We start from the raw sequence: 21,360 nt of genomic DNA, 5'->3' as shown, positions 1-21,360 counted from the left end.
GTGAAAAAGGTAAAGATACTACTAAATAAAAGTACTGTGCTTACATTCCTGTGTGTAAGGCCAGCTTTAGACTTGGTTTTGAATTGTAACTTCCTTCCACTCTAAACTGCTCTACTTTGAGTTTTATACTCCCTCACAAGTTCTCTAATGATGGTCAGGAGCAAATCAGCAAGCCTTGAGCATCAGTGGGAGATGCTCCTGAACACCTCTCAGCTAATATCAGAACTTGCCCTTCGAGAGCAGATCAAAGAGGGGTAACTCTAGTACAGCTAAGCTCTCAGCTGGGTGTTGGTAGTCTTTCTTCTGCCTCAGACTCTCTCCTTGCTGGCAGGCAGTGTCAATGGGCTCACTAGGATGATGATCAGCCTGGTTTAACATACACAGGCAGGGCTGAGGTGGTCAAAAAGAAAGAGGAAGGTGAGTTGTAGAAAATTCTGTGAGATGTAGTGCAGCTGAAGGCAGACCAAATGATACTGGGTGTATATCATGTGGAATGAACCTCTTGTAACTACCAGCTCTTATGCCAGAAACAAATTACTGCTAAAACATATCACAAGGCAGAAGCAAAGAGATGTGAACGCCACAAGGGGCAACCTCTTGCTCTAACAAGAAATGAGTTGCTGCGGGACAGAGCAGAGAGTGGTGACCTAACCCTGTGTCACCCTGTATGGTTACCTTCTGTTATCGAGACATAAAACCTGGGGAGGGAACTCGCTCACTTGGGTGCTCCCAGCCAGCTTTGTGTTCCCTTAGGCAGGAAGATGGAAGAATGAGATGTCTGTGTGAGACAAAGGAGACGAGAAATCCGTGAACATGTCAGGTGCAAGGTAGGAGGACAAATATAAGTATGAAATAAGTCTGGAGAAAAATAACATTATTTAATCTGCTGTGGTGCTACAAAACAAGGAGTGGTTTTAGGGCTTTTTTTATGTTGTCGTATCATATATTCAGGGCACCATTCCCAAGGTTTTTATCACACTGACTGCTTGGCCTGTCAAGATAGAGTCCATGAAAAGTTAAGAATTAGAAAAAAAACCACTTTTTTTCTTTTTTTCCTAAAATAAAAATTTCCTAATACCGGTTATAAAAAAATAACAAGAATGTAGGGTTACCAGCTGAGTGTTAAGTACTTTTGAAAATTAGTATATAAAGTCTTTTTAAAAAAAAAAAAACTATTTTCTTGCAAAGATGCTAGTAGATGTTTGGGCTTGTTACACTGAACCTTTTCCCTTTATCAAGCAACTAGAAGCAGTATTTGTTACAGTAATCGCATGTAAATGGCACTTCAAACTTTGTAAACCCTGCATTCTCCTGTTAGACCACTAGGTGTGAGTGTTGGTGCTTTTTCTGTCGGTTTGGCAGTAATGTGTATTAAAGTTGCTATCGTGTGTCCTGTTGAATTCCCAGCTGCACCCCGATGACTATGCAGTGCGCAGATGGGCAATCACGAAGTGGCTGCCCGCTCCGTGATACAGCACCCCTCTGCAGCACAGAAAACCCAGCTGCACGCAGAACTCCAGCTCTCGTCTCCCTTTTGCCAGCTGTCCTGGGGAGCGGGGGTCCCTGGTGCACAGGTTCGTGTGACTTTTGCAGACATGAGGAACCCAGAGTTGGAACTTGAAGGGAAAACGTCACTGGGAGACCTCAGAGGATTTCAGAAACTAATTGCGGGAAACTGGTGTGAAGGGAGCCTAATCCTGAATGGCAAAGATGGGCAATACCACATTTACCAGGAGAGAGGAAAAGTAGGGAGTGAAGGTCTGGGGACAAGAGCTGGTGCAGCAGCAGGTCAGAGCAGGCCCATAAACCAGCAAATACTCATCCTTACTCTGAGCGCACTTCAGTCTGGCACATTCAGTCCTTGAGAGGAAAGAGAGTGGCAGTTAACTTGACAGGGCAAAGTTTGTCTCCCTGCCGTGTTTCTGCTTTGTTTCCTGTCTGTCTTGCCCTCATTGCTGGCATTTCTGGAGGAGTTTATCCCCTACCATCTCCTCTCCAACTCTGTCCACCTGAGTTTTCCTTCATCATTTTTTCTGTTTGCTTTATGTCCCTGTGTTATTTCTTAAGTAAGCATTCTGCTGGGACTCTTCAAATTAATTACTGATTTCTCTATGGTGAGTTTTGACTTTTTGCAGTAAATCATCGGTAAACAAATAGTTATTTCTGTCTACAGTATCTGTATCTGGTTGACAAATGTCCACCAATAAGATTTATAAGTGTTTCGATTCCGGTGCACAACTTCAGAAGCTTGGCTGAAATAGACTGAATAGGACATAAACTTATAAGCTACTGAAAGGCAAACAAGTTCTGGAATTTGTGGTTAATTTTTAATTTGATTCTAGCTGTAGGGATATGCTGAGATACTGACCTATTTCGGACAAGGCAGAGGTAAAGAAGCCATGCAAAATTATTGCAGACTTTTAATCATGTTAAAATGTAGGCAAAAGCAATATTGATCCCAACCTTAACAAAGGTTGGTGTATTTTGAAAGAAAATTGAAGATATTTGGGGACTTTTTGCTCCTTTATTTGAACGCAGGAGCTAAGCGAAAGAATTCAGAATCAGGCCTATTTTACAAATATATTGTTACAAAATGAAATTATTTATGACACATTTGTGATGTGTTGAACTGTTGCATCTCATGTAGCATTTAGGCATGCAGGGATCCAGATTTTGTCCTGTGGCGTGTAGGTACCCTAGTAAAAAAAAAAAAGTATAGTATAATGTGCCCAAAGACAGTACCCTTTTTGAACCCTCAAGAAAAGTTCTATGAAAAAGTGGCCTTCACATGGATGCATAAGCTGTGAAAAATATTACTAGAGTTAAATACCAGTAATCACAGATTTATTGCATAATTTAAGAAAATCTTGCACAACTGAAAGATAAAAAGTAGGAATTAGCCTCCAAGCAGCAATATATTTAAATATTTAAATGAAATTCCTTTATACAAGAGAGAAACTGCTATTTATAACGTAAAGGCAAATCTACTGTGAGGTTAAGAACAGCAAAAAATAACCAGCACATTTTACTTTTTCAAATGTCAGGTGTTGAATCAGCCAAATGAGCTGCAGTTTGGCCCCACTCTTTTGTGCCAATTGGCTGTGCTGCCTGCCATGTAGAGAGGCGAAGGAGCAGAGATGTTGTGCCCAGAAAGGGGATCCTTCCTCTCCACTTGTGTTTTCAGGCAGTGTTACTGTCTGAATTATAAAGCCTCTTTCTGATCCTGCAGGAGAGAAGGCTTTTGCACATCTTATGAAAGCATTACATGGTAGAGGTATGATGTAGTCCCAGGCTGGTTTCTTCAGTGGGAATGTTCCACATGACATCATCTAATATTTAACCATAATTGAGACATTTAGAAGCAAACACGTTTAGACTAACTGATGTTTTAGAACAGCTACTTTCCCCATTTTCTAGCAGCGTATCACTTTTAACTCCATGCAGTTTAAAAATTAACATCAGATTTTTCTGTTTCATTTGGCTTTCTTAACGCGTAAGTAAAACTCCTGGTCACAGATCCACCCTGTTAAACTCTATGAGGATGTTGGTCATTTTTCACAGGAGCTCACATAATCCCAGAGTCCCTCTTAAACACTGGGACTGAAAGGATCCCTACGCCTTATTGGCACATGTCACGATACAGCCATCTTTTGTAAACTTTCAATAAATTCACTAGAGTTCCGAGTTCAAGTAAATACTATCCTACCATGGAAATACAAAGTATAGAAATAGCAGGTGAATTCCAGCAACCCGAACATCAGGCTGAAATTATATGTTCAAATATGACACAATGTAGCTCAAAACTTTATATACCTGTACATAATGAGAGCACTTACTAAACATAACACTTTTAGCATCTGAATAGAAAATAAATTAATAAACCCTTGTGTTTCAGGAAAGAGGGAGTACAATGCAGGAGATGGAGATTTTTAACTTGCCACTCTCTAAGTGGGAGGGGTTCCTAACAAGCAAACCTGCATGTTAATAACCTGAAACATGGTTATTTGTGGATGTAATTACGGGATCAGAAATTCACAAATATATCTTTTGGCAGTACGGCAGACTTCATCCACCCACTTGCCTTGTGATGACTGCGAAAAAAAGACACAGTTTTCACGCTTCCCCCCATTCGGTTGGGCACGATCCCAGTTGAAGTACTGTAGAGCCATGCCATTGACATCAACAAATTTCCCTTCGTTTATCATATCAGTGACTCCCAACCAAAACTCAGACACTCTAGGCATACTTTTCTTGGCATAATCTTGAAGAGTGTTTGTTTCATCACTATTCCTTGGGATAGCCAGTGTCCCTCCCTTGGCTATGCAGTCTTCGTGGGCTTCATGAAAATGTTTGGTGCCTTCTGATAATAGGTAGCACTTCTTATGGGCCTTTGTCCCACGAAGACAGACTGTGAATAGATATTGGTTTGCATGTTAGTAAAAGCTTGGACTATAGCTTTGAATAACATTTCCTAAAATTATAATTTTCTGAAAGTATGATAGAATTAAGCAGACAAGTCCCTCGGCAAGTGAAAGGCTCTTGCCTCCACAGAGTGGGCCTAAAAGTAGCAGTAAGATCAGACTTCCCTGCTATTTCTCCTGTTCATGTAGGACCTTGTACACAGCCAGTGTGTTAGCATGCCTTTGGGAAGTCTGAACAGACTGCTCACAGGCACTCTGCAAAGCACCTTGGACTACAGGAGATAGCCAAAAGCACAGCATGCTCTTAGAGCTGCTCCAGAGAAGAGGCACTTAAGGGGAAGGACAGACATAGTTGTGATCTTAACACCATAAAAGGTTTTTGAGAATCTTTCCTGTGTTTATGCTGATAAACCTCAGGCATGGTCTTGAGCCTCAGATTCCCTCCAGCAGTGTAATTCTCTAAAGTGTTTTTTATTTTATTTTGCTGTTTCGGAACACTAAAATATAACCCAGGCCTGTTGTCAGTGTAGCTTATATCTTTCAGCAAATAGTCCTGCTTTCACACATTTTTTACCTATTTATTTCATCAGTCTTAAAACTGATGGAATGGATGAGGTATGGATGTTTGTATTGTTGGCAGATGCGAGTTGGTCATCAGGAAATCTGTACTTGGCTTTATAGTAAAGAGACAGATCTAAAGGTCTTTTCATACTTACGATATTTAAGTGCCAAAGAAAAGTTCTATGCGTTAACTAAGCCTAGTTCCTAGCAAACAAAGGCAGGACAGAAAAGTGTTATTTTAAATGTGTCCTGCTCACCAGAAAAGTATTGATTTGAAATTCATAATGCAGATCTCTGGGTAACTGATAAAAGAGTATTTCCGTCCTTGGAGGAGTACATATTCGCCTCTTTAGTTCTTTGTTTCTGCTCTTTTCAGTGAAGTCTCTTTTCAGTGAACTCTAAATTCAAATGAGGTAAACTGTCTTAAATCTATAAACGCTGTGTAAAAGTGTACACTTATTACTGAGCTCGCATGACAATCTGGACCAAATAATCTAAACATTTGCGTTTATAAATCTGTTTGCTTTTAGTTCTACTGGAACATATTGGGGAAGTCTTGATGTAAAGTCCAAATGTACTAGAACATTAATTTGGCATATGCTCTGTGACTGGAATTGCCTTGCAGAACCGCTGTCAGAGTTCTTCCAGCCATAGGCAGGCTTGCAGGAATGAATCCTTAAACTTTGCTTTCCAGCTCTCCTACTGCAGATATGTGAAAATAGATTCTCCCAAGAAAAATACTTGAAAGAGAACCCTCCTTGAAGGAGTGTTCCTTCTGAGCTGAGGAAGGTAGCAAAGGCCTTGAATAAACTCCTGTAATAATTATTTTTAGAATCCTGCATGTGACTACTTCCAGATTATTTCATTTATTGCTTAAACTCATCTTGTACTTAGAAATTAGAAATATGTTGTGAAATAATATGAACATCTTCTGTCCTGATGTTTTCTGTAATCTGTTTCTAATTCCTCTCATCTGTTCTTGTAAAAAAGTAATTATGTATCTGGTCAACAGGATATGGAAATCCACTTTGGCTCATATCCTGTATGTCTCAGGTTTTTAATATTTCCATTTGTAGTATTCATTGCATTCCTTAGCTGCTTTTTGAGGGTCATCAATTTATATTAGGGCTTATCCTTCAATCCTTTCCAACCGCTAATGGCCAGAGAAAAGTAATGAACATATTTTCTAAACGTTGAATTCTTTAACAAATTTATATTAATAGAAGGCATCAGAAAGACCTTATCTACTTCAGCAAGGATGCAGTAATGATGGAGACCAGCCCTATTTAGAGAGAAAGTATTTGCTGCTAAATGGTGTGTGGCAACATTTCAGTGTGCAGAAAGGAGACCGAGGAAATTCAGGCAAAAGAAGAAATCAGATAGTGATGTGTGTCTTGGAAATGTCCGTATGCTAAAAAAGCAGCTCCTTTTTCAAGTATCATAAGGCCATTAATAAACACAGCCAGAGCTAGACGGGTGATAGATTTCTTTTTGCCAAATTTGGTATCTAGTTGAACAGTGTAGGTTCTGAATTTAGAATATAGCTCAAAATAAGTTTTGAGGATAGAAGATCTCTTGACTCTGGTTTCATTTCTAAGCCACTTCATGCTTACTCTCAAGCTCCTTCTGGAAGCAATACAAGTGCTTTTAAACAAGAGTTACTTGTCTAGCACAGGCTCCCTCTTTTAAGAAACTTCTAAAGTCTTATAAGAAATTTAAAATAAAAATATTTTGTAAAGCTCAAAAAGCTCTGTGTAACCCAAGATATAAAACAGGACAACCTAGATATTACCATCCCTAAGGAAAATATGTTCTGTTTCATGTGAATGATGTAATTTCCTCTGTAGTGTTCTCCTGTACATGTTTAAATGCCAACAGTCAACAGCTGCGAAAAAGCACAACTGTCTAGTAGGTGCGTGTGTATTTACCCTTCTTATTTTGTTTGGAAATTTCCATCTGGCTATTTAAATACTTAAAGGACTTTGCACATTGATATGGGATATTTCTGAACTCACGGTGGGGATTGCTTTGAAGTTTTAGGGCAACATTCACATTTGAATGTCACAAACTGCACACTTTGAAAAGGCTCAGTCCTTTTAGCTTCCTTTTAGGGGTATTCTCAGCCTTTTCCATGAATATTTTTGCCTTGACAGTTAGCCCATGTTCATATCAAAGGTGGGGACCTAACACATTGCCCATCTAAACTCTCAAAACCAGTAATCCTCATTGTGTTGCCTTTGATGATACCTAAAATCACAGCTTGGGGTTGTGTATAGTTAAGACAAAAGTAGCTCTTGTTCCAGACTAATTATTGCTCTTAGTGAAGAATTGTCACTTGTATGCCATAAATTCAGACTTGATTTTACTTGAGTACTTTCTTCAACATTTGTCTCACCATTACAGCTCTGGCATACCATGCTCTTAGAGTTGTATTTCTCAGTCACAAACCCCCATCAAAGAGAAGGATGGGAGTGAAGGAGAAAGGAAAGGCGGTAATAACTTTTGGAAACCATTGACCAGTGTAAGCTGCTTTACCTGTCTGAAGTGCTTGCATTTCTTTCAGAGCATTTACTTCTCGCCACAATTTGTCAATCTGGGTCTTTAAGTCATCTTTTTCTTAAATAAAAGGAACACAGAGAAATGAACAGATATGCATGCAAAAGAAAAATTACTTTTAAAATTGCACGTTAAAAGCTGTTTCAAAATATCATGGGTTTCTGCATTGCTGAGATATGTTTTGATTTCCTTTGAGGATTTTTCCTTAGCGAAAGGATTCCTGTAGGGTTCCTATGAAAAAACTGGAGGAACCGACCTTTACCTTTCACACTCATGGTTTAAATCTCATTTCCAGTTGGACTGTATCCTAGTAACAGTTTGAAAACCATGGATTGTTGCAGCTAATTGTTATTTAGCATGCCAGTATCTAATTTACAGCAAAATTTGCCTATTTACTTTTGAAACTGTACACCATGGTGTATATATATGACATACAAATAATAGCAGGACACAAGTTGCGTTTATTCAAATAAATGTTATTTCTGTGAACTTGACAGTTTCTCACAACTCTTGTTTTTGCACAGTGAGGAACAACTAATATAATCAACTTCACAGTCTGAATGTATGCAAATAAGCTTGCTGAGCTGCAATTTCCCCTCTCCAGGAGGAGCCTTCCCCTCTGTCACTACAAAGAGGGCCTGGTGACTTGAGTCACACAAATTCAGTCTGAAACACCATTTTGTAGCACTTACAAAAGCATGAAGAAGGTGATGGGACAAGAAAAGAAGTGAAATTGTACATAACTCCATTCTCATGGTCTCTTTTCCATTCTTTTTTCTTAACGATTGTTATATTCCACCACCATCAAAAAACTAGCAGTCATGTTTCCATTGCACAAGATGACAATTTGATTGCAGCAGTAACCAGACCTTCCAGAAGCCACAGTAATGAACATGAGGAATAAATAAACTCTTTCACATGTAGCAGAACTAACAAAACCACAGTTCCTGCAGATCTGTATGACATCACCTAATCTTCCAGCTGCACCCCAGAAATCTCATGGCTTCTCTGTATTCCCTACTGCCTGTGGGGACATCCCCAGCTGTCCTTCGTGACTGCCTGCTTCCCCAAGGCAGGACTCCTAGTTCCTCAATCCATGCTCCTCCCTGTGAGTCCCAGTTCACATTAGCCCCCTCATGTCCCCATCTGCTTCAAAAGAGGCAAAAAACAGAACAAACTGAGCTCCTGGTGCAACCTTTTCATAGTGGGACACTAATGCAGATATGGTTTTTATTTTCTTTTTTTTTTTTTTCCATCTTCATTCTGAATTTTATAAAGTATGGAAAATGTATCTTCAGGAGCTCCATTTCTCTAAAGCAAAGTACACAGATAAATGTGCTGGCAAAACAGATATATAAGTAGCCAGTCCTTAGGACACTAAGCCTAAAACTATAAAGGTTTAAAAGGAGGAGGAAGTATACATAACTGTATAGCTCCAGAGCAGTGTAATCATGTTGTACAATGGCTTTATCAAAGCTGCGGTTTTTATACTGACTAGAAGTTTAAATATTTGCCATTAGTGTAACCTTCATCATAACCTCTTTTATTAGAAATAAGTCTTTAAATTAAATACACAGACATTTCCAAACAACATTCAGCAGTCTTTTATTTGCTCTGTAAGCTTTGCTCTGGGATTTATGCTTTATCTTTTTCTGCTAATTCTTTTTCATGAGTTTGACTTACCATTTCACGGTACTTGTCACACAGGTAAGGTAATATTCCACAAATATTAGACAGACATTCTGTTAAAATTAGGAAATGGTACAGAAATCTGAACAATAACCCTTGGAGACTGAATATTTTGTTCTGCTCTTTTCCACCATATGTACATGGATTTCCATTCTTCTGATCTTAGTCAATATAACTATGTAACTAAGAATGATCAGCCAGAGTCCTCTCTCAGCTGTACCTCTGAGTCCTAAATAATGTTGACAGAGATGATAGGCATAACAGAGCAATCTATTTACAACTGTTACACAGCCCTCTTTCCATAACTCATTCTGCCACCTTATTTTTAGCTTTGTTAACTCGTATCAAAATATTTTAAAGACAGATATAATATAGACTTAACTGTCCTTTGTTAATAAACATTTGTATAATGTTAGGTTTTGGTTCATGCAATGTTCTGTAAGTACATAGCAAACTTGCGTAGTCTATAAACTGCTATCCCTCTTCCCAGTTAAAACCCAGTACCTTTCACTCTACGTTTGCTGTGCTTCCTGGCTTTGAATTTGGAAGCCTGGCTGATGGTCTGATCCAGCAGTAGTATGCTTATGAGTAGAAAAATCGTAAGTCCAGTTTGTGCCATGTCTCTTCTAAAGAACTTAACAAGGAGCTTCAAGTGACTCTCTTCAGCAGCTATGAGAGCAAGTCACAGACACATCTCAGTCGGGGCTGACTGAGGTCAGTTTTATAAAAGTGTCATGATAGGATTGGCTGTACTCCTTGCTTACGAAATGTGTTTTATACTTAAGCTGGCTGTAGCATAAAGCACCCTCTTGTTCTCACATCTCATCTGAAATTCCTGTTTCTGCTTTGGGTTCAGCTGGGACAGGTTGCTTTTACAGAGGCTGTACCAGCACTGAACAGTGCACTGATTGCCACTAATGAGCGCCGTATCTCCTGTTTTAACTTCAAAACCAAAATGTATGGAAAAGCAGATGGATGCTCAAAAACACCTTGTGCAATGCCAGCCTTAAGGAGGGGTAGCCAAAAGATTTCTTCAAATATAACAGGCTCACCCAGCATGGCTCTGACCCGAGCTGGCTAAGTCATGACAACGGTCACAATCCTACTTACATTAAACCAGAAGAAGAATTTACTCACTCCTGAGTAAATGCAAACATTGCAGCTACACACACACACACACGTATATAAGCACACACAGAGAGATGACATAATGAGGAGTGCATTTATTAAATACCTAATAGATTTGACTGCATTTCTGGTTAAGAACAGTATGAGCTATCAGCAGGGTCTAGTCAGGTTCCCAAATCCTGACTGTATGGTCAGAGGAAGAGATGCTGCTCTCAGTAAAGCACAAGATGCTCAAAGCAGGACAGTGTCTCTCTGCAGAGCTCTCTGCGTTTGGATCTCTTTCATTTGTCCTTGGGCTCTGCTGAGTTTTATGGGCTGCCTTTTAATTGGGACTGCTATAGGCATAGAAACTCTCCCCAGTTCTGGTGGACAAATGAAATTGTCACAATAATGCACCCATCCATCGCACTCTTCTTCCCCCCCCTGCCATAAGAGAGGGTTTCTTTAAAATGTTGACGCTGAAGCCATCACTGGGTGATGGGTGCTGGCAGGCACAGTTCATGCCCCTCAGAGCTGCTGTTTCAGACATCTCTTTGCCATCTCTGCCTTGATTACATTCTGCTCACATTGGCAGATGTTTTTCAGAACTGTAACAACAAGAAACATTACTTTTTTAATGATTACTGAGATTTAGGGATATGCTGTTAGACTATATGAATGCATACTGGCTTTTTCCAACCCCCACATAGAGTCTAAAAGCACTTCAGTAATTATAATGTAAACCACACCTACATCATCTGTTTGGATACCTTTGAACAACTAGCCGTGTTCTAATAATCTATACCTCATAAGCATCTATTAATCATTAGTTAATAAACTTGCCATAAATGCAACCTGATATGATAAAATGTAGTTTCAGTGGTCCTGCTTCAAAATATTGAAGTATATTACATTATGTAGGGAAACCTCTGGATCAACAATGCAAAGTCCTCAGTGCTATTACAGAATGCAGCACACCAGAGATGGTTATTACAGGGTCCTACCCACCCAGGACTGTCTAACAAATCCCTCGCACAGCTGTGCACCTCAATACACAGTTAAATGTGGAAAAGGCTAGCATTCCAACTAGCACACCAGAAACTGAAATGTGGGCTCTCAGAGAGGAAAACAAGGAGCTTTGCAAGGGTCTAGTTCAAGATTTAATCTGTCATTTAGAACTCATTCTAAATTCAGGATTGATCCATATTTTATCCCAGTAATACTGGGGCATCGATATAAGTTAATTAAGGGCAGACAGCTGAATCAATAACTGCCTCCAGTTACTTTTTCACTTGGTCCCTTCTCAGAGGTTGTGGAATTGTACATGAAGCTGATCCTGAACCACTGCAGCTTTTAGCCTGACATACTAAACTGGCGCTAATTTTGGGTTACCTCAGTAAGGGAGCTGTAAACCCCTGGAGCTGTTTCACGTGGAGTTTAGCTGTCCCACGGGCTCCGAGAGAGGCAGGACCAGCAGCTGGGGTCAGCAAGCATTTTAGTCTGCATGTTTAAGGACTCAGTACCAGAATGTATTTGTTCCTGCTCCTAGGAACTTGAGTCTTCCAACACAGGCTTTCTTTTCTTCCTGTGAAATAAGTCTGACAGAAAAAGATTTGTACTCTACTGAGGCAAGCACACAACTCACTAGAAATAGCGGTATAATGAAAACAGATTTGGTATTCTGAGAGTTCTTGGCCAAAAGCCTGAGTAAAAACCTGTGCTTTTTGGAGTATGCCATGTTACGTCCTTGTAAGAACAGACTGAAATTCTGTTTTGAAAGCTTCAACCCTCTCATTCAGTAGTCTCTTTGAGCATTTTACCAGTCTGCAAGTAGCTCAGCTGGACTTCACTCCTAAAACCTGAATCACAAAGCTGTCCTTGCAGCTGCTGTGAGAGACCACAGGGTATAGGGGCTTGTTTGTCTAGAATTTGTCTAGAGTACCTGACAAATAGATTTCACATGACTTATCTATAGCAACTAGAGAAGAAAGTTTAACTTCTTGTATACAGTGTGTGGGCAAGAGAGTCAGAGAGAAGTCAAAATATGTTGCTGAAAAGATGTAAACTCCCAGGGCCACTGTGGAAGCAGGAAATTGAACCACATAGGAGGCCTAGAGCCTCACTGAAGTGAGTACCTGGTCTGTGTATGATCTTGAAACCAGCATTACAGTGTCATTTAGAGTTGTAATTTTTCTTTTACTACCATACTTATAGTAATATAATACATCCCAGAGAGTGATAATACAGCCCCATACACCTATGTGTAGGTGTAATTTTTCCTGGGACAACTGATACCTCTTTCCATATCAGAATGTGCTATACAAGTATAAATAGTCTCATACCTTTATAGCTGCATCCAGACTAAGATGGGATTGCGCTTTTTTATTTAAACCAGTGTAGTAGAACTTATACGTACAAACAAAATTGTAGTTTCTCTTGAAGTGCTTAGTTCACTTCAAAGCACCCTTGAAGTGCATTGTTTGATAAGAGACATCTTACAGAAGCCATAGCTGCTGTACTGCACAGGCACCTGGTTTGATGGCTCCTGTCTCCCCACCTCATTCCATTTGCTTTCAAACAACTGAACCATTCAGAGCATAAGCATCCTTTGGTAAAAGGTTTATTTCAGTTTCTCCACAGAGGCTTTTCAAGGTAAAAAGTCTGTTCCCCTTGGAGACAGTTCTACCTTTATATGCTCCTGTAAAGTGGCTCAGAAAAACTCTTCATACAGTTGTTTTTTCCTCTCCATTCTCAGCTGTCACTGGGTTTGTGGAAAAAACATTCAACTGGGCACAGAGTATGAGAAGTCAGTGTGAGATGAGGACTGGACGTTGGGCTGAGATCCTGAAATAGGTCTGGCTGCAGAAGCCATTTCCTGGTGTGTGGACTAAGATCCTATGTAGAGAGATCATGTCCTTTACTTACCTCCTGAGGTGGTAGAGCTACAAATAAAACACTACTTGTAAAAAATATCTTTAAAGAAAATGAATGCTTCAGTCTGTTGAAAAGCAAGCTGCTCATGTAGTGCTAGCAGACTGGCTATGTTTTACTGAGATCTACGGTCCACTCCATGCTTCAGAGCTAATTGTGTTGTGCCATGTTTGACCAAATGGGAAACCAATGGGCTGTATCTGCTACCGAAATCATAGCAAACTCTTTTTTTTCAGCATTTCAGTTGTGAAAAATTCAGCTCAGCATAGGATTTGGAAAAAAGCTTGCATGTGCTTTTGGAAAACCTTGTATGTGTGTTGCCCCTTCTACTCAGAGCATGAAGAGAAAATGAAAACTGATTAGAACCGTTGGCAGGCTAAGGAATTTCAAGCAGAGCAATCCAAAGAGACAGCATAGCCAACAAAAGTAGATAACACAAAGGTTATTAATAAAAGGTTTATCACCTCCCATGCATCAGTTTTTATAACTGTCTCGGGTGTTAAATGGCATCCATGGGTTGGTTTGCATTTATTTCAATTAAATGTTACAAATGTTGCAAATTCTTGTAGTCATGGATTATGTCGTGCTTGGAAAATTACTGTATGCTTGGTTTCTTTAGCCCTGAAAAAAAGTCTTGCAGTCTTCCTTAAGAATTTGATCTCAGTCCAACCAGGTATGAGGCGGGATTGTGGCTGACATCCCAAAACCAAAGTTATTTTGGGGAAATTTGTGCAAACAAACCATGTGTTTAGAAAAGGGAAGGGCTAACCTTAGGGTATGTGAAGTTCTGTGAAACTTAATGATATTTTGGGGTTTTGCAACCAGTTCAGGTTTTCCCTGTCATGCTGATTTTGTTTTCAGAAAGGAAATTTTCTGGCTACAAGTGATCTGGTCTATTAGAATCAAAGGAGCTTCCAGGTTTATTGCGAAACCAGGCTGCCCACCAGGGACCTGCACTGAAGGTTACCGAGGGTAGAAATGAGGGCATTCATGCCGTCTTTAGATATGTGATGCTGCTGTCCCAAATGCATGCCTCACCTTGGTGCTGTGGCACTGCTAATGGGATTGATCAATAAATGGGCTTCTCGAGGTGGTATTTTTCCACTCCAAACCTAGCTGTTTTACCTACAGGTCTGGGGCTTTTACATTCCCATGCAGTAAATGCAAGCTTCAAAAAATGAAGAAATTTGAGATATAAATACTATATGTGTACTGAAAAGATGAATTAGGGCAGTATTTTGTGCTTCCAGTATATGTGCTTTTTGTATCTCTTATTTCAGGTCTTTGTCACAACAGCACCTTGCTGAGAGGAGGGTCAACAATTTGCAAGAGGCAGCAGAAAGACTTGTATTACATCTATCACACATATTTAAGGCAAATATCATTATACTGTCTATGTGACCAAACTGTCTCACTTGTGCTCCTTTCATTCTTTTGTAATGGCAGTGACTATAGAATCGAAGTTGTAAAGCTGAGAAAATACTGCTTATCATAAGTCAGAAGAGATGCAGAATTCAGAAAAGATTCACCAAATCTACACGAAGCAATGTTCACAAAGCCATTGCACTCTTTTTTTGGTTACCTCCCCAGTGCCACTTCCTGCAGTGTTCCCGTATCAGAAAGGGATGGCACAGTTGCCAAATCCTTTTTACTTCAGGCCTTTAGCTGCAAAAATAAGTAGGTGCTGAGTGTTTTGCTGACAGCCATTGCCTCTTTCTTTAGGCAGGAAGGACCCCAAAGAAATAGTTATTTATTTAGATATAAATGTTTTGATGGCTATGTGAAATGGGCAAAGAGAGCAAACCATAATCCCCCTCAAACCAAAGAGTTTTACAGATCAGCTGACCCTGTGTCATCTCTAAAGACAAGAGACTTTAGGAGAAAATTTAAAGCAGTTTCTTTGCAGTCCAGATGCAAATAGGGTAGCTGAATGGGGTCTTTTAAAATGCTACTCCTGTGGACTTGGCCAGGTTTCCATGTTGGGAATTACTGGCAGCAGCTCAGCTTGTTTAGCCCTTAGGATGTGTGTGTGAACGTGTCTCTTTCTCTTTTGTAAACACAAATTACCTGTTGTGCTAATTTTTCTCCTGTAATGTGTGCTGCCTTTTTTCCTTCCTGGAAATGATCTAAAAACCTCCTAAGCATTTCATTCCTCCCTTTAAATATTTTATTTTAGATCATCACAGTCTCCCTAATATGAAGTCTTCCAGCTTCACATTAACATGATCTTAATAGGTTCTGCTCATCCTTACATGTGCCAGACAAAATGATTTGGACAAAGCCTTGATTTAGTCACTGTGAGGCTCTCCAGACAGTCTGAACTGCACATTCACAGGTTCATAGCAGGTCATACTGCCAGTAGGGTTGGCCAGAGTGAGGATTACCTTTTGGCTTGAGTAGATGTTTGTAGGATTTTCCTATACCAGATGGAAAAAATCAGACTTTCTCAGGAATGTGACCATGTCTTCCTTTGGTGTCTCCACTTCACTGTAGACTCAAAGTTCTGCTCAAAGGCTGAGGCCTTCTGCTTCACCAACCCAGAAACTTGAGCTCCCACCTCACGTATGGCCATACGACCTTTGAAGCCCCGAAATCCTGCACCATGGTCCTTCTACAGAGGGGCTCTGAGACACTGCAGTGTGGCTGCCCACTGACAAGGGGATGCTTCAGCTGGGGGCTGCCAGCCTGGCTCGGGGCAAGAAGCCAAACCACAGCTCTGCAGTTCAGTGCTGTCACAGGATCTGCAAACAGCTGACCCTGCTTTACTGTGTCTTAGAAGCAGCACTACCCCATGCACAGGCATAATCAGCTCATGCACCAGGCCCCAGGGTTGGAAAATATGTGATGTAGTCCAAATAAATCACTGGTCTTTAAAATGTAAAGGAAATTTTTAGCTGCCTGGTCAGGAGGGAAAAAATAGTACCTAAAGCTAAATGCTTGGGAAATTTCAGCTTGTCTCTGCCAACTCACCCACTGAGAAGTGGGAAGTGGTCCTGCCTGGTGGAAGCTGCAGAAGGGGCAGTTGGGAGCAGACAAATACTGCAACAATCCCTGCCACCCCTGGGAGGTGCTTACACAAGGATGCTCAGAGTGGGAAAGAAAAAGTAACCTGTATTAGTGCAATTTTCACAAACAGCCCAGTATGACTATTGAGAAGTAACATTTGTTTCTGGGAATGCTGCCCTCTTGTGAAAGGTCAAGTGTATAACATCCCCTCCCATCCCGCCCTTAAGGCTGTGTTTTGAGGAGGCACAGATGAGTTACATGCTGTTACTGTGTGAGATGTCGCTTCAAACACTGTCCCTAAAATTTTCCTGATTACAGAAGAGAAATCTGTGAGAGTTTTTTTGAAGTTTTAGTTGCTTTTCCCTGCGGAATTCTAGCTTGTGCAAAAAGAACCATGATGAGGTAGCACAGCATCTGCCTTTCCTGTGAGCCGCTGTCTTTAAGGATTTCACATCTTAGTACATGTCATGGATGGGTACTGTAGCCAGAACAGCATGGCCTCCAGCACAGACTAGCAAAACATATATTTATCTATCTTTTCTAATATGTTCTGTAGCTTGCTTGCTGACACCTCTCAAGCTATCTAGTATAAAGCCAGCTTGTTAATGTCTACATAAAATGCACTCACTGCACTGTCTACAGTGCAGTCAGACCTTGTCTGAGATTATTGGGCAATATGTAGTGAGTAGGATTAGTCCATTTCAGAAATTGCAGAACATTCTAACTCCTGCACTAACAGGCTTGGGAGAACCCCAGAGTTTTTAAATGAAAAGCTGAAGGAATCAACAAGAAGGTGGCTGTAGTTACACCTGAGAAGGTGGACGTATCTGCATTTTAGGGAGATTTCAGAAGCAGGGGTTGTGGTATGGCTATAGCATGCTTCAGAACTGAAGGAATTAATGTTGTAAAATTATAAGTAGCTAAAAGTGGCTGTTGGTCATGAAAAGGGGGATACAAATCCCCATTTCTTATCTTCTTTTCTTGCTGAAAAATGAGATTCTCCTGGTGGACTTGGGGGTGCTGCAAGACAAGTGACTCTGTGCACTGCTTGGGCTTGTGTGAACCTCGTGTCACACTCCTGGATCACTGTCCATCTCCCATGTGTTTCCAGTCCTGTGCAGCATCTTCTCCCTGCGCCCCGACCCTGCAAGCCAGGTGTAGACAGAGAACCTAAACTGTGGGTTTATAGTGTGGGATTACGCAGCTGGGGAGGTGCAAGTGACAGGGCCACACACCCTGACTAAATATACAATGTTCTGGGAAGCTCTTTAAAGACTTGGAGTCACAACATGATTGGTAAGCTAGATGTTTGTAAACAAGATTTGTAAGTAAAGAGGGAAAGAGAGATTTGTGTGATTTCCCCCATATCCAACTGCGAAGGCAGCTGACGCTTACATCCATCCAAAGCCTGAAACCTGGCCTGTACTTCAGTCCTGGCACACAATGCTACATATTGTGCATGTATGTCTGTTGCGTGACCTTACACATCAGGGAAGGAGGGAGTTCAAAGACTGCATTCAGACTTGAAGTTTTTTGAAACTGAAATTTGATTCCTTGGTGGCAACTAGAACAGCAGGAATAAACAGGCTGTTTATTCAAATATTTTTCAAATAATACTTTCAAATGGAAAATATTCTGGCATGTGCCAAGTAATTTAGACACTGTGTAAGCATAAACATCACAGAATTTTTCATTATTTCATTATTCATCGTCATGTACATTTGTACTGCAGTTTATTCTCATTTCCAGCAGATGTCTTAAGTGCCCTAGGAATGATTAAGAGAGCTCTGATTTTTATATTGCTTATCCATCAAAATAAAAAAGAACAGACTCTCCTCTGCCTGCTTAATACTCAGAGTAAATCCACCTTCTTTTAAGGCCTTTCACCAATGTTACCTGGTAGATGATCAGACTCAGCTCGATTATACATTTTTCTAGATGTTGCATTACTGTAGGAAGAGCAGTTGTGGACAGACACCCATCAGGTCAAACATGCTTGTACAACTGGGGTTTCAAAAGGAACAGAGACCATTTGTCCTGGCTTTGTCAGTATTGTTTCCCAAAATAATGCTATGGCCTCTGCCTGGTTTAAATCGGCTTCATCTAACAAGGTGACATGATTTCACAAGTTATATGGACATCTGGCTGATTAAATTGGCTAATTAATCTTCTAAAGATCGTTGAACATCAGGACCACCTGTGTTTGGTACCACTTCACTGCAGTGGGAGAACGAACAGGTTGGGTTTGCCTGGATTTGACATTCACTGCCCAGTTCATCTTTGGTGCCTCTCAAGCCACAGGACAAAACCTCTTTGCAGGTCTCACACCCCTCCCTGTAGGGCCCGGTTCCCCATGGGCATGGAGGCCTGCAGCTAAGGTGAACCTGCCAAATCTTAGGCTTTGCCTTGCTCCTTGCCCTGTGCGGCTCCTCGTGCAGCACTGGCAGCTGTACACAGCTGCAGCGCTGCACTGGCAAGAACAGGCTGAGGTTGCAGCCATGTGCCAAGGTTCCTCACCTCTCTCATGGGCTGGGCAGTCAAACAGTGGAGAGAGCTGCTCTTTTAAGGCTTTATCAAGCCCTGTACTCTCCCTTGCTCAACAGACTTGCGTGTCACTGGAAGGCGCTCAGCCCACAGAAATGGGGAAGTTCCTGTGAGTTAAATTCTCACTAAAGGCCACCAAGTTTTACCTGCAGAAGGCCAATGACCTTTGCTCCGTCTCTGATAACTAATGGTAAAACAGTCCAGGACCATCTCCCCATGCAGAAGTGGTGCCAGGTCACCAAATCTGGACACGTACAAGTGAGCCAGTAATATTTGTGCAGCACTAAATCAGAGCTGGTCCAGCCTGCCGAGGTGGTAAGACTGCTTCCAGGTAAGCGCTGGCAGGTTTGCTCAGTGCCTCGTGCTGCTATAGACTTAACAGCTTGGGTGTCCATTAGTTTGAGGAATAGGCACTGCACACTGCTACGCAGGTGCTCCCCAGGTTGCAAGCACTGAATGAGCTCTACCAAGGCAGTCCCTCTGCAAGGGATCTGATGTGACCAGGAAACAAACCAGCTTGTTCTAACGAAAGGCTACCAAATTCATGTCTCAGTGCAGGAGCTGTAAGACAAGTGCTTGCTTTACATATCCAGTCTTCTTGTACAACCTGGCGCTTGAGGCAGGAGCTTGGCCGGCCTTTGCACGCTGCCTCTGGCAGAGCAGAGGGCTGCCAGTCCCCTGGAGTGTCAGCAGCAGCACAGCTGCAAATGCAGAGGAGCAGCTGTATTCTCTGTGCAAGGATTTGCCATTTTGTACTTCATGTACTTGCTCCAGTGGCTCCATAAAACCAGTATAAACCAATACTGCATTCTCAAGAAAGATAATTGGGTTTGGCAGTGTATATAGTGTACTTTAATATGGAGAATTGAGTAATGATTAGAAAAAGAATCCTGTGTTTTTTTCCCCACCAAATAAGTTACAACATGGAAATAAATATTACTTCCTGAATTTTTAATACTGCAGCTATGATTAGGTTCATTTAGAGGACCAATCAGCTTGATGCTGTCCCTATGAAAGCCAGTGATAAAACTCCTGTGAGATTCCAGTTTGAGTTGAGTTTACCATCTTAATGGGAATAAGGAAGGAAGCTTGCAACAATTATCCTTTTATTATCCTGTTTTGCTTGATGATTAGCAAACAGAACATTGTGTAATAACTTTATACATCACTGATATGTTGAACAAAGTGTAGATCAAATATCTCATACGAATTGTATTATGTACGCTTTATTAAATTAATGTACAATGCCAGGGAATGTGCTGCAAGAAAGACAGTATTGAAATGAGACTGAGTATGTGAACTGTGAGAATGGGTTAGAGCAAGTGTCACACAGCACAGCCAATAGCATCTAATACGTTTAGGTGAGCGGTTGCAGATAGATCATTCGAGTGAGACCTTAAAGACCATTCCTTCTGTAAACTCCTGTCACATGCCTACGCTGAGTCTCTGAGTACTGCCTCTCCCTAGCGGCACACTGCATAAACACACCACTGATGTACAGGCTCAACAGGAGCTGGCAATCAGACTTCATTATGGCGCTCATTTCTACAGCCCAGCATGCAACACCATTTCCCATCTGATCCTCGGATGGACCAATCCCAGTTCCACCCATGAGGTGACGAGGGGCCAGAACGGCTGGATCTGCAGCCTCAGCTGAATCCAGGCACTGCTCTTGGGAAAGGCTGGGTTCAGGTTTCTGGGTTGCTCCTTTCCCTCTGATGCCCTACCAGAGGCGATTGCTCAGATATGAGTGGAGAGGATGATCAAGAAAACAGTAGAAAATGCTTATAATGGCCACATTCAGTGTTGGTTCAGGCTCTGAGCTATCCTATCTGATGAGAAAGCAAGGAAAAGTTAAGACTGTTGTCTCTCAACTGCATATATTTCTATGGGGCTTTGCTGACAGGGTCTCAACTGAGGACATTTAGCGTAAGGTTCTGTGCAACTCCTGCATCTCCTTTCCTTTGGATCAGGTATGATTTGTAACACAGCTTTCAGCCATGGAGGCAAAACTTCCAGCTCAGCTGCTAAATTTAATCAGGATTCCTTCAGTAAGTGGAGAAGTAAATGCTAGAGAACCGTAAGTCCTTAAACCAAATGGCAGAATTATGGCATTGGACAAGTCACTTAATTTCAGTTTTTCCTGTCTACAATAGAAATGGTCTGGGAACTAAAAGGGATGCTTTTATACAACTGGTGAGATACCTGGCAAGTCACAGGAGATATGGTTTAATTTTATATTTTTTTTACAGTGGGAAAATATTCCTAGTATAAAATGCAGACACTAGAAGGAAAAAAAAAACCAGCAGCAGAGAAATAGAAAAATAATCTGCCAAAGCAAACTGATTTAGAAAAGAAATACGCTTCGCTTGTCATCATCTCTCTTCTGTGTTAGCAATAAAAGAAATGTTTTCTCCTAGAAGCCTCTGGAAAACATCACTGGTCTGACACATCCTCCGGGCCACACAATGCCTGTATCACCAGAAGACACCCCAGTCACCATTCAGCTAACTTCACCCACCAGCCTTTACAAATATTGTTTGGT

General features: G+C 41.1%; 1 protein-coding gene across 1 annotated transcript; it reads right to left on the bottom strand.

Annotated features, from left to right (window-relative positions):
- Positions 1–2,637: 2,637 nt before the first annotated feature.
- Positions 2,638–9,899, bottom strand: CLEC3A (C-type lectin domain family 3 member A). The gene is made up of 3 exons (XM_074913319.1): positions 9,732–9,899; positions 7,518–7,598; positions 2,638–4,408 (listed from the first exon to the last, which is right to left on the bottom strand). The coding sequence occupies exons 1-3, from the start codon at positions 9,844–9,846 to the stop codon at positions 4,017–4,019; spliced, it is 588 nt and encodes a 195-aa protein (XP_074769420.1). The 5' UTR covers positions 9,847–9,899; the 3' UTR covers positions 2,638–4,016.
- Positions 9,900–21,360: the final 11,461 nt, after the last annotated feature.

Source organism: Athene noctua, chromosome 9, assembly GCF_965140245.1.
Source record: "Athene noctua chromosome 9, bAthNoc1.hap1.1, whole genome shotgun sequence".
NCBI lineage: Eukaryota > Metazoa > Chordata > Aves > Strigiformes > Strigidae > Athene > Athene noctua.
Note: the sequence above shows the minus strand (reverse complement) of the source record. Positions and strands in the feature narration are given on the sequence as shown.